The 17,734-nt window shown below is 46.4% G+C and overlaps 1 protein-coding gene across 1 annotated transcript in view; it reads right to left on the minus strand.

Annotated features, from left to right (window-relative positions):
- LOC142853460 (uncharacterized) overlaps positions 1-16,915 on the minus strand; it is a 38,572-nt gene extending 21,657 nt beyond the window's left edge. Inside the window, exons 1-5 of the mRNA XM_075978576.1 lie at positions 16,691-16,915; positions 13,542-13,615; positions 8,019-8,145; positions 7,304-7,396; positions 3,290-4,679 (exon numbers count right to left, since the gene is read on the minus strand). Coding sequence (XP_075834691.1) covers positions 3,290-4,679; positions 7,304-7,396; positions 8,019-8,145; positions 13,542-13,615; positions 16,691-16,745 — 1,739 coding nt within the window. The 5' untranslated portion in view covers positions 16,746-16,915. The remainder of the gene's footprint in view (positions 1-3,289; positions 4,680-7,303; positions 7,397-8,018; positions 8,146-13,541; positions 13,616-16,690) is intronic.
- Positions 16,916-17,734: the final 819 nt, after the last annotated feature.

The following is a 17,734-nucleotide window of genomic DNA, read 5'->3' on the forward strand; positions in this document are numbered from 1 at the left end:
CCCAGAACCAAGAGGAAGCTCAAACTCCAGTGCCCACCTTTTCCTTCCTGTGTGTCTTTTCTATCCACGGTGCTGACTTCTCTATGGCTGATTCTGGTCAGTTAGTTGCTGGCTCAAGGTATAAAGTTACTGGGCAGTCTCATGAGTATCAGAGCGTGATTAAAATACCCCACAACACCTCCTTTTCTTAATCCTACTAGTTCATCAACTTCTTGTCTGGATTTCTTCAACAACAGATCCAAAAGATTTTTAACCAGACTTTTAACCAAGCTATTATACGATTACCAGCCCCAACTAAGAAGGCAGAGGCCTGCGGCTCCCAATTATACCCTGATGGTGAAGGTCAAGTGTGGCCAAAGGACTTTGATGTCCCCATTTAACAGGAAGTAGTCTAATTATATCACCCCTTCCCAACCCTTCAGTGTGCTGGAGATGGCAAAGCATAGCCCCACATGCGGTTTCTGAGATGCAGGAAGCCATTCCCTCCAGGCAACCCAGTGGCAGCTAAATGAGCATGTTACTTGAGGGCCAAGGAGAAAACACCTACCTGCCCCAGGACCGCTTCTATGGCGTCTGCATACACATTTGGCAATGTGACAGATGATTCTGGCTATAGCAATTCTACTAGTGTGCTTTTTCTCCTTCCATACCAGTGGTTTCTGAAAATATGGATGTGCTGTACGATACTGAATCTTCCTGATCTGACAGAGAGGGCAGGCCTTGATGCTGTAAAGCAGGTCATGGGGGAAAAACCTGACTGATGAAAGAATTGGGGAAATTTGGGAAAAAATGAAGAAATTGTTTTTTGCCTGACTATGAAACTTGGCAAAAGAGTTATACTGAAACAGGAAGGAACTTGGCTATGATGAATGAAGTTTCTGAAGAACCTAGGGCTTTAGGGTTGACTGCCTATGGCCTTATAAATCAAAATTGGAATTGTGAGGAACAACACTGGGAAAGGTACAGCAATGGAGTGAAACCCACTGAACTATGCTTCTGTAACTGTAAGTAATTAGTGTCTGAGGTGAAAGCCTCAGAAGTTGTTTTATGATTACCTCAGCTAGGAATTAGGGATATAGTGGCTGGCATGGGGCTTGGGAACTGGGAAAATGTCATAATGAATGATGAGGTTCTGATTTCAAGGGATCTTTGTATTTTTTTTTTTTTTTTGTGAACTGCTTTGCTCAGGTAATGATTAACCTCTGACAAGAAAAAAAAATCAAAAAAAAAAAAAGAAAAAAAATCAATTTCCTTGTGTAAAATTTACAATAAAAGACTGAGGTTTGAAGCTCAGGGTCAGAGGGAGAAGCCTCCCCTGCAACTAATGTCCTGTCAGCTGGCATCAGAATCCTGTGTTCGTGTACTCGCTTCACCTTCCAGACATCCCAGATTCGAGACCCCCTTCTCTGCTCAGGCTGGTCCCTGGCATTAGTGAGAACGTAAGCCCCTTAAGGCACATGAGTGGCCAGGCCCTGCCCCTGAGAATTTCCAGCCACCAGGTTCCATTCACACAGCCCTAACAGCTGGACCCAGCCCCTGCACTAGAGTGAAAATCCCAAGATCAGGACGTGAAATCCCACCATTCCTTGAGCTTGCTGCAAGCTCTGGCTTGAAATCCCACCAGTTCCCAGGTGCTGGGGAGATAGGTCAGCTGGCATAGTGCTTGCCATGCAAGCAGAGGACCAAGTTCCATGCCTGAAGCCATGGGAAAAAAACAGGTGCAGAGGCACAAGCTTGTAACTCTGGTTGTTGGGAGGTGGAGACATGTAGGGTTCACTGGCCAGGCAGCCTAGCTACTTGCTAAACTCCAATCTGTTGAGACCCTTCTTCATAAAAGAAGCTAGCTTCTGAGAACTGAGGTTGTTCTCTAGAATTACCACACATACACACACACACACACACACACACACACACACACACACACACACACTTCAACATTTCAATATGATACAAGCTGTATTTTTCTACCCACCTCCGTTTTCAACTATTTTGTAGATTTTCCTGTGCTGATGGAAAGGAATGCTGACTGTGTCTCTTTATCTAGTACATTTCAAATAACGTATTAACGTGGTTAAAGGCAGCCCAAGTTTATTAATTACTATATTAAGACTCGGGCTATGACTAGAAGCCTTTGTCCACACATCTATTCCCATTTTCCACCATGGTATAGCTCGAGTTACCTTCTCGACATCTTCCCATGACTTCTGGGGGGGGGGGAGGTCAGTGGATCACTGTTTTGCCTGCTCGCCTATGTATGCAGCCTCATGAATGCCTGGCGTCTGCAGAAGCCAGAGAAGAGCACTGGACCCTCTGAGATGCAGTTAGAGCTGTTGTGAGTCACCAAGTGGGTGCTGGGAACGAAACCTGAGTCTTCTGCAAGCCTTTCAACCACTGAATCACCGCTCGAGTCCAGAATCCTGTCATTTGAACCTCTGTCATACTGGGGATATTTGTAGTTATTTTTCTTCTGGGTAAAATAATCTCATGCTATGAAAGTTCAGAACTATTTGGTAGTATCTACCAAAGCTGACCGAATCCTAAGACACAGCAATTCCATCCCATGAATACACAGAAAAGGGCATACGTGTACATCTTTATTATGACCCTAAGCAGTAAACAAAGTAGAAGTCCATCGAGAGCAGAATGGGTAAAAGTGATATGCTTATATAATGGAATTCTATACAGAATACAAATCAATGACCTTCTGCCGCATGCACTCATGACTGGACTCAGAGACGACGAGTGAATGGAGCCGAGTGAACAATCTGTTTTATATCAAGGTTTATAATGTGGAAGAGCCAATTACAATGTTACAGGTTGAACTGTGGTTAACATGGAGGAGGTAACAATTTTTACTTCATACAGACAAGCTGCATTTGGACAGTGGTCTATTACTGATTTACAAGAAATGCATGTATCTCATGATATGGGAAATAAGCAAATCTGAATGGTTACAACAGTTCATCAGAGGTCGGTTTAGTCTGCTGAACCCAGGAATACAAAAACGAAGCCTTTATTTTCCATTTTTGGTCATTTCATTTATCCAGTGGTATTTGTATGTGTCACATACTTGTATTGTTAACAAGCAGCAATTGTAAGGAATCGAACTTGAAAGCACTCTGTACCAGAAAAATCTGCAGGGCTTGGTGGCGCAGCACTCGGGAGGCAGAGGCAGGCGGCTCGCTGAGCCTGGTCTATGTACCAAGTTCCGGGCCAGCCAAGGCTACATCGTGAGACTCTGTCTCAAAATCCTAAAAAACAAATAGAAAAATAAAATCAGAGCACTCACTGAATGTTCTCTGCCCTGTGAGTTTTCTGGTGGGCAATGAGGTTTGACTTACAACTGAAGAATTTCCCACACGCCTTACACTCGTAGGGTTTTTCTCCCGTGTGGGTTTTCTGATGGCGAATGAGGTTGGATTTCCGACTGAAGGCCTTTCCACACTGGGCGCAGCCGTTGGACTTCTCTCCTGTGTGTATTCTGTAGTGCACAGTGAGGATCGCTTTCTGGCGGAAGGACTTCCCACAGTCAGTGCAGATGTAGGGCTTCTCCCCGGTGTGGATTCTCTGATGGAGCGTGAGAGTCGTCTTCTGGCAGAAGGACTTGCCGCAGTCGGTACAGATGTACGGCTTCTCTCCAGTGTGCGTCCTCTGGTGGACGGTGAGGGTTGTCTTCTGGATGAAGGCCTTCCCACACTCTGTGCACTGGTAGGGCTTCTCCCCTGTGTGAGTTCTCTGGTGGTCGACGAGGTAGGACTTCTTTCTAAAGGCACTGCCACACTGAGCACATTCGTAGGCTTTCTCGCCCGTGTGTGTTTTGTGGTGTCTGGTGAGGGTTGCCTTCTGCCGGAAAGACTTCCCACAGTCCAAACAAAGATAGGGTTTCCCCTCTATATGTGTCTTTTCATGAAGCGTCAGGGCTGTCTTCTGGCGGAAGGCTTTCCCACACTGGCTGCAAATATAGGGCTTCTCTCCCGTGTGGATGCGCTGGTGCTCTATGAGGTAGGACTTCCTCCGAAAGCTGTTCCCACAGTAAGGACACTGGAAGGGCTTCTCCATTTGAGATCTGGGGTGCATAATAAAAACGGACTTTCTGCAGAAGAATTTCCCGTACTTGTTGTATGCAGAGGACTTCTTTTCCAGAAGATTATGTGGATGAACACCAAGGTCTGGCTTTTCTACGAAAGCCATTTCGTCTCTACTGTAGTTGAGGCTTCCGTCTCCTCTGTGAGCTCTGTTATGTGGAAACACCATTCCTCTCGTAAAGAAGGAATTGTCATAGTCATTACATCCAAATGGCTGCTCTGGAAGCTGGGTGTTCTGCTGCTGGGCCGGCTGTTTGGAACTCAGGGCCCTTTCCGCTGGTTTGTGCAGAGCGGCTACAGGGTGAGCTTTCTCATGCCTGCAATTCGGGATCGATTTCTCCCATCCACCGTCACCCAACTTCTGTCTAACAGGGGTTATGTCTCTATTAATGAATTCTGAAATATTTTTCAAAACTTTCCCATCAGGGTTATATTCAAGTAGTGTTTTGGAAATGATATGGTTCCTGTCTAGTGTAAGTGTTTTCCCATAAATGTTACTTCTCTCCTTAATGAGTTTCCTGTGGTTGATGATTACAATGGATTTAGAATGCTTGTCTTGGCAGTCTTTGAACTTCACCAAAACATCTTCATCTTCTAGAAGAGAATATAATTAATTAGCAATACTTTAAGTCTATATATGTACATATAAAAGCAATGGATATACAATGCATGCGTATATATACATATATATAATAGATGTGGTATGGATACATATATATAATAAATCTTTTTGTTTTTGAGACAAGGTCTCATGTAGATGTTGATCTTGAACTTGACATGTATCCAAAGGTGGGTGACTTTGATTTCACACACACACACACACACACAATGCATACATGGAAAGCTAAGATTAAAGACGTGTCACTACAAGAGTGAAGACAAACACATCAGGATACCAGTACAAAACTGATGGAATGAGAGTCTCATAGCTGGGCATGCTGGCATCTACCTCTAAGTAAGGAAATGTGGGTGATTTCTAGTCTTCATTCTAGGTTCTGTTATGAGAAGGGGTAAACTCCCTGGCTCCCTTGATCTGAAAGCATTTTTTCTTAGCTCTTTCTAACCCTGTCTTAGGGTCACCACTGCTCTGACAAAACACCATGCCCAAAGCAACCTGGGTTGGAGAGGGTTTGTTTGGCTCACACTTCCACAGCACTGTTCATCACCAAAGGAAGTCAGGACAGGAACTCACACAGGGCAGGAACCTGGAGGCAGGAGCTGATGCGGAGGCTGTGGCAGAGTGCTGCTTACTGGCTTGCTCAGCCTGCTTTCTTACAGAACCTAGGACCACCAGCCCAGGGCTGGCACCACCCACCACGGGCTGGGCCCGCTCCCATTAGTCCTGAATTAAGAAAAGCCTTACAGGCTTGTGTACAGCCCAATCTTACGGAGATATTGTCTTGATTGCAGCTCCCTCCTCGCTGGTAACTTGAGTTTGTGTCAAGTCGACATTACACTACCCAGCATCTCAAACTCACTATGCACCCAAAGATGACCTGGAAGTTAGTTTTTAGAATTATACTTATTTACTTTTGTGTGCGCATGCACCTGAGTGCATATTTGCACATGGAAATCAGAGGACAATTTGTGGGAACTGGTTCTCTCCTTCCACCGTGGAGACCTGGGAGATGAATTCAGGTCCTCAGGCTTAGAAGCCCCTGCACAACCTCGCCCCCCCTCCTTCCTACTGCTTCCTCCTTTCCCATCCTCTGTTTTGTCTTCAATTCCCTCGACTCCACTGCTATGTCCCCCTTCACTTCTCTGCCTTTTCATACTGCTATTCATCCATGCGAGAACCCGCTCTCTACTCCAGCTGCTCCAGGCGACTTCAGGCTCCCTAAGCCTGCGGGGGACACTTAAAGAACTCAGGATCCCCAACAGAATTCTTGGGCTAAGAAGAAATAGCTTTTCAGAAACAGTTTTCAAAGCGGTGGGTCCTAGAGAAGACAGCCTCATCCGGCTCCTAGGATCGCACGGTGAAAGGAACCGCACTGGTCCAGCATATGTGAGTGCCCTGGGTTCCCTCCCTAGCACTTGACAGACACTTTTCACATAACCGAGCAGATATCTGCCATCCAGGAAGGATGGGCACAGTACTGTACTGTACTGGTTCCTGCCACCATCTTCAGAGCGAAAGCTGTGAGGTCACTGTGTGTTTATGCTTGCCAGTGTTTGCATCATCCTCACACACATGAACACGCATGAACACGCATGCACACACACACCCCTAAGGAAATGAAAACACTAGTTTGAAAACATAAATAAAATGTTTTTTACTTCAAAAGTGCATTTTATGAGGGTGGGGTAGGCACGCACGTTTGTGTGGGTGTGAGTGAGCACACGCGCGTGTGTGTGTCTGAGTGCAGGCCAGAGTCTGAAACTGGTGTCTTTCTGAGCTGCTTTCTATCTCATTTTGTAAGGCAAACAAACAAAAACCACAAAAGACTAAACATCAAAAACCATGTATGAATCTTTCAACTATGAAGTTGGATAAAGAAAATGATCTAGAATAGATAAAACTAATTCTAGTAAAATCCAAAACTTAGTGGGAGAAAATGCATCATAATAGATTTGATGGGAATGACGGAGTTAATAGAAATACTCTTTATCTTGCCTGGGGCTTGGAATACATGGTCTGCACATCTGTCAGATCTGAAGAGCTATGTGGCAGTCTCTACATAACAATGAATTCTTGGTAAGAGAGCAGGAGTCAATATTTCTCCCTCCCTTCCTTTCTTTTTAATGGCTCTTTGAGACAGGGTTTCTCTGTGTAGCCCTGGCTGTCCTGGAACTCACTCTGTAGACCAGGCTGGCCTCAAACTCCCAGAGATCTGCCTGTCCCTGCCTCCCGAGTGAGGGGTTAAAGGTGAGTGTCACCCCCGCCTGGCAGGGTTTCAGTTTTGTGACATGACTGGAGTCTGACACAGTGAGGATGTGGTGCATGCCACTGAACCGTGTGCTTGAGTCGCTAAAGACGGCAAACTGCACCTTACTGCAGTTCTGAAGTTGATCCCCCCGACATTCAAAGCCGTCAGACGCTGAGATCAGCGCCTAGAGATCTGTTGTTTGGGCTTTGGCAGTTGTGTGACCACTCCCACTGGACCCTTGTTTTCCTGCGAAGCATCAGAGACCAAACCCAGCTCCTTGCGTGTCTTAGGTGCACCAGCACCAAGCTATGCCTTCATCCATCCCACACAAGTTTTCTATTTATGACTTACCTCGACAGCTTTGATTTGGAAAAACTCTCTCTGCCCATAGCTCTTCTCCTTGTTCCAACTTGCGGATCATATCAGGCTTTGTTATGTGAAATCCTGATGATGAAGAAAAAGAAAGGAAGGAAGGGAAGGAGGGAGGGAGGGAGGGAGGAAGAGCAAAAAGAAAAGTGAGACTTGATCTAAACTGCTGGGACTCTAAACTACTGAGAAAAACACAACCTCAGGGTGGTACATGGGGTATAAATTAATGTCCTACCAGTTAGTAATCATATATTCTGGGACTGGAGAGATGGCTCAGCAGATAAAAATACTGGCTGCTCTTCCAGAGGACCCAGGTTCAATTCTCAGCACCCACGTGGCAGCTCACAACCTTCCTTAACTCCAGTTCCAGGGGATCTGACACCTCTTCTGGCCTCTGCAGGCATCAAGCACACACATGGTTCACACATACACATCCAGGCAAAACACTCATATACATTAAATAAAAATCTTTAAAAACTGTCGATCGGGCCAGGCATGGTGGTGCATACCTTTAATCCAGCAGAGGCAGGAGGATCTTCCTAGCATCGAGAGACCCTGTCTCTAAAACAAAATAGTCTATTTTGCTAACTAAAAGAGAGCCACTCTGGGCAGAGGAGATGTCTGTTAGTGATGTGCTTGCTGTTCAAGCATGAGGGCCTGATTTCGGAAGTCCTGAAAGGACATGAGAGACACTTACCCACAGAGACAAAATGGCAGTAGTTTTCCAACATCACATCCCTGTAGAGGGCCTTCTGAGCAGGGTCCAGGTGCTGCCACTCCTCCTGGGTGAAGTCCACGGTCACGTCCTTGAAGGACACGGGTCCCTGTAAGGGCACACTGTAGCAGTTCATCCTGAAGTTACTGGAAATGGGGTAGAATTAAATGCTAGGGGCTCGTCTGGGAATGATCACTGGGTGAACTAGTTTTTAAAAATTCTATCTTTTAAAAAGATGTTTATTTTGAGGTTGTTTTTTACGTTTATTTTATGTGTAGAAGTATTTACCTGGATATAGTATGTGTACCACATAGAGGCAGTGTCTGAGGAGGCCAGAAGAGGATGTTAGGTCCCCTGGAACTGGAGTTACACACTGTGAACCCCTACACGAGTGCTGGAACTGAACAAAGCCCTCCACAAGAGCAGCAAGTGATCCTTCTCGAAGGAAGGAGGTTTGAGACTAATCTCTCTACATAGTTCTGACTGTCTTGGAATTCACTGTATAGACCAGGCTGGCCCTGCCTCTCTGCCTCTGAGTACTGGGATTAAAGGTGTGTGCCGCCAATCTGACATCAGCAACCAGTACTCTTAATCCCTGGACTACCTCTCCAGCCCCTTAATTGTGCTGTTTGTGCCTCTCTGCCTCTCTCTCTCTGCCTCTCTCTCTCTCTCTCTCTCTCTCTGCCTCTCTCTCTCTCTCTCTTTTTCTCTCTCTCTCTCTCCCAGACACACACACTCTCTGTCTCTCACACACACACTCACACACACAGACACACATCTGCACACACACAAACACACACACTTTCTAAAAATACATCCAGTAATATTGACTTTTTTTTTACATGTGGAAGTTTCTTTTTTAAAAAATATTTATTTATTATGTACACAATATTCTGTCTGTATGTATGCCTGCAGGCCAGAAGAGGGTACCAGACCTCATTACAGATGGTTGTTAGCCACCATGTGGTTGCTGGGAATTGAACTTAGGACCTCCAGCCCCCAGTAATATTGACTTTTATCTCATATTAAAAATACAAATAATTGGGGCTGGAGAGATGGCTCAGAGGTTAAGAGCATTGCCTGCTCTACCAAAGGTCTTGAGTTCAATTCCCAGCAACCACATGATGGCTCACCATCTGTAATGGGGTCTAGTGCCCTCTTCTGGCCAGCAGGCATACACACAAACAGAATATTGTATACATAATAAATAAATTTAAAAAAATACAAATAATCTTAGACTACCCAGTTTTGTCCCGAATACAGCTAGTTTACTGGTGGACTGACAGATAAGACCCCGATTTTGCTCATGAGAAGTTACAGAGAGAAGCATATGAGAAACATCCACCCAACAGGCGTCAAACACACGAGGAGGGGAAATGCACACAGAAAATACGTCACTGAGCAAAGAATGTCATGTTGCAGCTTGAAGCTTCATTGAGCACATATAATTCTGTACTTAGATTAAGTCTGTATTATAGGAATAAAAGGCACTAGGTTTTAATAACTCATGGGACGCCTCTAATCTCAGCACCTGGAAGGCAGAGGCAGGTAGATCTCTGTGAGTTCAAAATCATCCTGGTCTACAGAGTGAGCTACAAGACAAGCCAGCCAAATTTACACAGTCAGACTGTCTAAAAAAAACCCCAAATTTTAAATAAATAAAAATTCACAGGAAAAAGAATACCTTTTAGTCAGTTAAAAAACAGCAAAAGAGGGCTGGAGAGATGGCTCAGAGGGTAAGAGCACTGGCTGCTCTTCCAGAGGTCCTGAGTTCAATTCCCAGCAACCACATGGTGGCTCCCAACCATCTGTAATGAGACCTGCTGCCTTCCTTGCCAGCAGTACATTGTATGCTTAATAAATAAATCTTTAAAAAAAACAGCAAAAGAGACAGCATCTTAGGAAAGAGTTTTGGAGATGAAAAAAGCAAAGGCAGGCCGTGAGTGCATCACGGAGTAATACTGGACCACTTTCCTTGAAAGTGACCTTAAAAATGAGAGACGGCTCAGTGGTCAAGAGTACTTGCTGCTCTTTCAGAGGACCTGGGTTGGTTCCCAGCACCCACATTAGGAAGTTCCCAGCTGCCGTTAAATGCAGTTCCAGACACTCCAGTACCTTCCCCTGCCTTCCCAGAGCACACACGGTGCACATGCGTGACTCACACACGCACGCACACAAATTAAAATAACCAAATTTTAAAAATGGACTCAACAGGGCACTGGGACACATTTAAGCCCAGCACTTGAATGGCAGAGGCATCTGTGAGTTAAAAGCCAGCCTGGTCTACAGAGCGAGTTCCAGGACAGCCAATGCTACATGAAAGATCCTGTCTCAAAAAACTAACAAAAAAATCTTAATAGTAAAAAATGGACTTGATCACATTTTCAAGATATTCATTGTTATTGATAAACCATCAGCAGGCATGAGTGGCAGTTAACACAGTTAATCACAACCACTCTTGAATGTACACTGTTAGTATTTTTTTCCTTTCCAATACATGATCTTGTATAGTCTACTGTTGTGCACAAAGTGGACTGGAGAGAGCTCTCTTCTAGAAGACGAGTTTGGGTCCCAGCACCACATCTGGAGGCTAAACTACCTCTAATCCCAGCCCAAGGGGATTTGCTGGCCTCTTCTGGCTTTAACGAGTACCCACATTAATGTATACACACACACACACACACACACACACACGAATATAAAATGAACATGAAGAAACATAATACACGTTATATGGTAACATTCCTTAAAAACAAAGAAAGAAACAAACCGGAGTCTGACTCAGGATCTCCCGCCTCAGCTTCCCTGAAGCTGGCTGGAGGTGTGTGCCACCATGCTGAAGTTAGTATTCCTCAAGTCTGGAGAAGGCTGAGGATGTGCTAGGTGGGGAAGACCATTAGGTAACCACTGCTGGAGATTACGTGCTGGAGATTACCAGGGGGCTGATGAAGGACCACTGGTTTCCACATGGCGGGGTTAGAGAGAAGTGGTTATAGCGTCTGTAGAAGGAAGAGGACAGGCGCAGCCCTCGGGATTCTGCATAGGTAGGAAGTGTGTGAGGGCTGGGGGTGGGAAGGTGGGATAGGAGCTGAGTATAATAGTGCATGTCTACAATCCCTGGACTCAGGAAGCAGATGCGGGATGCTGCAAGTTCAAGGCCAGCCTCGGCTATGCAGCGAGTTCCAGATCACTAGCACTATACAATGAAACCCTGTCTCAAAACAAACAACAAAAAAAGAAAGCAAAGCAAAGCAGGAAACAGGAAATAACAAGCTGGGCCATAGGTCATAAAGGAACTGACGAGCATGGAATGGGTAGGTGCTGACAGCTATGGGGTCGTTTGTTTCTGAGACAGGGTCTCACGTATTCCAGGTGAGTCTCAGACCTGTCATGCAGCTGAGGATGAACTACGGATCCTCCTCTCCCCACCTTTAGAACATTAAGATTGTAGACCTGTGCCACCATGCCCAGGTGCTGTGGTGCTGTGGACTGACTGAGCCCGGAGCTCCATGCCCAGGTGCTGTGGACTGACTGAGCCCGGAGCCATGCCCAGGTGCTGTGGTGCTGGGGACTGAGCCCGGAGCTCCATGCCCAGGTGCTGTGGTGATGTGGACTGAGCCCGGAGCCATACCCAGGTGCTGTGGTGCTGGGGACTGAGCCTGGAGCTCCATGTCCAGGTGCTGTGGTGCTGGGAACTGAGCCCGGAGCCATGCCCAGGTGCTGTGGTGCTGGGGACTGAGCCCGGAGCTCCATGCCCAGGTGCTGTGGTGATGTGGATTGAGCCCGGAGCCATGCCCAGGTGCTGTGGTGCTGGGGACTGAGCCCGGAGCTCCACGCATGTGCTGCGCAAACACTGCTGACTGAGCTACACTCCCAGTCCCTGCATGTTGAACACATGGTTCCGATGTTCTGTCCAGACAGACGTCTAGCATGGACAGAGGGGTCTGATAGTCACAGAACCTGTGAATCCAAAGCAATTCTGACTATGTATACAGAAAAAGAGGATGCAAAAAAGTGAACCAATTAAAACTTGGGGAAAACCAACACTTTAAAGGTTGGAAGAGGAGTATTATGAAAGAAGATAGAAAACAGGACAAGGACCAAGGTACTGTCTTTGATTCAAGGACAAACAACTTCAAGAATGACTAACAATACATTTTCTTCTCCTGCAAGTGAATGCAAAATTTTAGGAGACAGATAAAAGACACTAATAAATCTGTAATAGCATTGACTCCTGGCGGGTGGTGGTGGCGCACACCTTTAATCCCAGCGCTCGAAAGGCAGAGGCAGGTGGATCTCTGTGAGACTGAGGCCAGCCTGGGCTACAGGATGAGTACCAGGACAGGCTCCAAGACCCTGTGTCAAACAAAAACCAAAATGTGTCGAATACTGAACAGGTTTCCCCTGGCAGGTCATAGTTGGTAGACATTTTGGACAGACAAGAATCAGAAAATTAGAGAGGAGGAACTAGGGAGATGGCTCAGTATGTAAGAACATTTATTGCTCTTAAAGAGGACCTGGGTTCAGTTTCCAGCATCCGCATGGAGTCTAATACCTGTTTTTAACTCCAGTTCCAAAGGATAGACACCTTCTGACCTCCAAGGGCACCAGGCACACACACAGGGTACACACACAAACACTCAGACAAAACATTCCTTTAGAAATCTAAGTTGAGTGATGGTGGCACATGCCTTTAATCCCAACACAGAGGCAGAGACAGAGGCAGGCGGATCTCTGTGAGTTCAAGGCAGCCTGGTCTACAGAGTGAGTTCCAGGACAGTCAGAACTAAAATCTTAAAAACATTGTCTTTTACAAGCCTCACTTTGGAACCCCGCCACGAATCAGGAGCCTCTTACCTGTCTCCCTCGTGCCGGGATCATGTGCATCACCATGGCCAGCTTTGTAACCTCCGTTTTCTGTACCACTTCATATTCAAATGTCTACCCGGAAACCCTCACATACAGGGCATCTTCCCATAAACTAACCACGTGATCTAACAATTTCACCCCCACCCATGTCTGCTTCTTGGGCACTCACAACTTAGAGCTCAAGTCAGTGTCAGGATAAAATGGGTTCATTCAAGTACAATAATTTATTTCTCTCAAAATCAAGACATTTTCGTTACAGCAGTACTGCTGTAAGGAGATGGACAAAGGGTCAGCGAGCAATGTAACGAGCCAGTCTGTGAACAGTGGCCATAAACAGAAGGTATACCTAGGGAAGGCTCAAGTTCATCTGACTGGAATTTGGTACCAGCCTTGGAATCGGGGAGGCAGGTGAGCCATCTAGAGAAGACTACTTGAGAAGGCACCCCCCTTCAGCACTACAGACAGTGTCACATGTCTCTCCAGCCCAGACCTTAACTAGAGACCCTGGCCTTAACTGAAAATGTTTCATGGCAGCAAATCCTAACATCCAGGCAGCAGAAATGACATTGCTAAGCAAATGTTCCTATTTCCTGAAACAAAAAAACAACAACCACAACAAAAAAGGAAGTATCTCACCTTAGACATGGCTTTTAGATTCGTGAGAGATGAGCCTCGTCGTCTGGGCTCCTCTTTTGGAAGAGGAAAGAGTCCTATGAAGGCAAAGATGGAGGTTCGTGAGGAGCCAGGAAAAAAGCACGCTCCAATTAGATCTCCCGGAATAACTCCATTAGATCCGCATACATTTCCAGTGTTTCTGCACATGCCTTCTCTGAGTGCACTTCCAAAACCCGGGACAAAGGTCTGTGTAGGAGTAAACAAGTCCTGCATTCTCTCCCAAACCAGAAACCTCATCTCTTGCTGAGCTAGGAAGGATTCCGTGGAAGTTGCTGCAGCTTGCAAATGCAGTGTTCTGTTCTGACTAGGGACACAGCCCTTGACAGCACAAGCAAGACTCTGAGTACTGTGCTCGGCACTGCCCAAGCCACAGCTTCTTCACGACCTGCGCAGTCACCAGCAGCACCTGACAGTACCTTCCCCGGCCCAGATGGATGCAGATGAGAAGCCCCGAGTCTTTATCAGATCTGTACTGCCATCTGAAGGGATCTATTTCTTACTGTGATCAGCTTCCTTTACCACGTTTACCATTTCCCCTGTCTTGTAATGATGTCTGGTTTGTTATATCTCCGCCACGGGTATTTCCTAATTGGTTGGCTCCACCTTCTGATTTTTTTCCCTCATGTTCTATCACTGAACTATATTCTCAGATCCTATTTTCTGCTTAAGATGCAAATCGTTTTGAGAGTCAAATAACTTCTTTAGTTTCGTTTCTTTGGCTTTCATTGTGAAAATCTCCTGTAAACTGTTTAGCTGTGTTTTATATTGTGTAACTGATGTCTCCTCAACTAATAGTAAATGCCATTTTTTTTTTAAATTTTCAAAACAGGGTTACTCTGTGTAGCCTTGGCTGTCCTGGAACTCACTCTGTGCCTCTGTCTCCCAAGTGCTGGGATCAAAGGTCTGCACCACCACTGCCAGGCAAGTAAATGCCACCTTCATTACATATTAAACTTCTTTACATGTTTCAAAAGATCAGGTCATGTTGTGTGATCTTTTACTCTTCTGACTTTTGGGGGGCTCACCACCCAGTTCTCAAATAAATCTTACATGGAGGCTTATTCTTAGTCATGAATGCCCAGCCTTAGCTTGGCTTGTTTCTTTGAAGCGTGTTTGGAGGTTCTAGCAAGGGAGACAGCTATTCGTGTACCCTTGACCAAAGACTGGTCCTCCTCTTCCGCTGAGTGTGCAGCTCCAGGAGGGACACACATGGGGTGGCAATGAAGGAAGGGGGCACCCGCCTAGCCAGCCAGATCAGCTGAATCAACCCTGGCGATCAATGGGGTGACAGATGTCGCAGTCAGATCACCCTCACATCCAGCTTGCCTTGTTTCTTGACAGCTTTTCTTAACTAATTAACCTGTCTACCTTCTGCTTCTGCTTTTACCTTTCTCCTACTTTTGTATAGCTTATTCCCACTCTTACTCCGTGGCTGGCCTGACATCCTCTTCTCCTTGTTCTCTTTTGCTCCTGATTCTCCATGTTTGTTTATCCTCTCTGCCTCCAGCCCCACCTATCCTTGCTCCTGCCTCACTATTGATCGTTCATCTCTTTGTTAGGACCATGAGGTGTTTTAGACAGGCACAGCAGCGGAAACAAAAGTCACACACCTGAAAATAATATTCCCCAACATGGTCATGTATTACATTTCCCCACAGCAGAAAATATCTGGATTTTCTATTCCCATTTTATCTCCTTATTGATTTCTTTGTATCATACTATTTCAGAAGCATAGTCAGCGGCTGGAGAATGGCTCAGTGGTTAAGAGCACTTGCTGCTCTTGCAGAGGCCGCATGCTCAGTTCCCAGCACCCACATGGTAGCTCAAAGACACTGGTAACTCTAGTTCCAGTGGGGATAACCTCTTAAGACCGCCATGGGCATCAGGCACACACGGTGCAATACATTCATGCAGGCAAAACACTCATGTACATGAAAACAAATCTTTAAAAAGCATAGGTATATAAGCATATATTGTTAAATAAACAATACTTATTACTAATACTTAATTCTAGAAGTAAATACTGCACAACATGTTTTAGTAGTATAGATATGGACACAGAAAAGAAACTGGCCACTCTTGCCATTTGCAGTCTCCCATTTGGCTAAGTCTGGAGTGCAGACTGCTCCGGTGGAGTTCTGGTTGGCAGAAGTACTTTCATTACCAGGACAAGGCTGGTCTTAGAAGTAAAAGTGTGCTAACTATTTTCACAGTTTTCAGGAGCAGAAGAATCCACTTACACAAATATGCAGAAAGTGGTAGCTACAAGCAGAAAGTGCTACCCCTCCAGCAGGCTCCCAAGCAACACCGTTCATTTTAACATCACGCTGGGCTTCGCCACTGTGGATTATGAAAATCTTACCTATTCCTTTCCAACATGAATGCCATCATATTGGCTAAGCTCCTACTTAGAAATTCGTGAGGCAGGCTTGCTGGCTGCTAATCTGATAACTGAATAGTAGGTAACTTCCAGGCACACATCACCTGGAAGCCCAACAGCTGGAAAATAGAAGGAATCTCTGTCTTTAAAAAAAATATTACACGTGTGGTGATACAGCATTCCTCAATCATTGAAGTATCAAGAGTACTACAGACATAAAACCATGAGAAACAACAGAAGAACGCACACATGCGCTTAGTCTCTCAAACATCCTTCAGAAACCCACCAAACTACAGCTTCGCATGTCATTCGTGACCACAGAACGTGGTACAATTCCAGGCAAAGTCACTCACAATCACCTTCACAGATCACTTTCAATTATCCTGTCTCAAGTACGAGTCACACCTAATCTAAAAATAGAGGCGTGGCGCAGCAATCCTAAGCAAGTCTCCATCATCCATGTTTCACACATCCAAGGAGACCGCACTGGTTTCCCCACCAAAAAAAAAAAAAAAAAAGGGAGACAAACCCCAACTTGCGCCCTACATCCTCACAGGCAACGATCGTACTGCCCAGGGTCCTGCTCCCAGCCACTGAGCTTCCTTGCACTTAAACACGTAAAGTGCCCCTGCGCCCTTGGGTCACCAGCAGTCATCCTCAGGGTCACGCCCACGGACCACGCCCGAGGCCCTGTGCTGAGGCTCAGAGTGTCCGGGTCCCGCTTCCTTACCCCCCAAATTACCAGGCCCGGCTCGGCCTCCCGGTCTCCTCCCCGGCCTCCCCATCTGGATTCGCTCTCTCTGTCGCTCTCGGGATCCGGAGCATCCATCCACTGCGGTCCTCAGCTTCTTCAGACGCCCCAGGAGCCAGCAGCCTCACCTCCCTGCCGCGGCTCAGCCGTCTGCGCCTGCGCACGCATCCCGGGGGTTCGCACTCCCAGGAGCCTCTGGGGCAGCCCGTTAGATGCTGGGGCGCCTGTCTCTCTCCCTGCGTCTGAACCGTTGTCTTCTTGGCTGGGCCTGAATGGCTTCCACCCCGACCTCAGGCCGGCCCTGGAAGCTCGGCTTCGGGGTCCCCTTCCTCTGCCGTGGACATCTTTTTTCTCTTTCTTTTCCCTGTGTGCTGAGTTGAGCTGACTCGGGTCCGAGTGGCAGTGGTTCTTCCGATTTCCTGGTACTTGGGACCCTGTGTGGGACTTTGGGACCTTGTGGCTGTCAGCTGCTCGTGGGAGTGCGTGGCTACCTCGGTGTGGGGTGTGCCCAGTGGGAGCGCTTGACTGGCTCTGATTAGGTGACTGAATGGGACCGGGCTCTTTGTGATAATGTCATACTGTGACCACTTGATCTCGTGACAGCGCTATGCATTGATCAATTTGGGCCCAATGTAGCCCCCATCCCCATTCTTCTTAGTATGGTAGAATTTCATTTTAACAGTTCTAAGCTGAAAATTATGGGCAGGAGGTCCTGTTGAGACTGTAGAAGAGACTGCGAGGTGTGGGCTGTGTTGCGTTCTCATTTCGGTCTGTACACATTGTCTCCCCCATCGGTAATACACAGAAAACATCCAGTGTTACTGGGGGGCGGCAGGAGTGCAGGGATGCCATCGAGAAGTGGTTTCTTGGAATGTGCGCACTGGGATTTCTGTCACTGCCTCTGTCATTTCTCCAGGTAGCCACACTGCACAGAATGCAGAGAAATGGCTATTAAAAGGGAAGCTGATATTTGGAACCTAGAATGAAGGTTCAGACTTAAATACCACAGCCTTGTGTTCAGGA

Source organism: Microtus pennsylvanicus, chromosome 1, assembly GCF_037038515.1.
Source record: "Microtus pennsylvanicus isolate mMicPen1 chromosome 1, mMicPen1.hap1, whole genome shotgun sequence".
NCBI lineage: Eukaryota > Metazoa > Chordata > Mammalia > Rodentia > Cricetidae > Microtus > Microtus pennsylvanicus.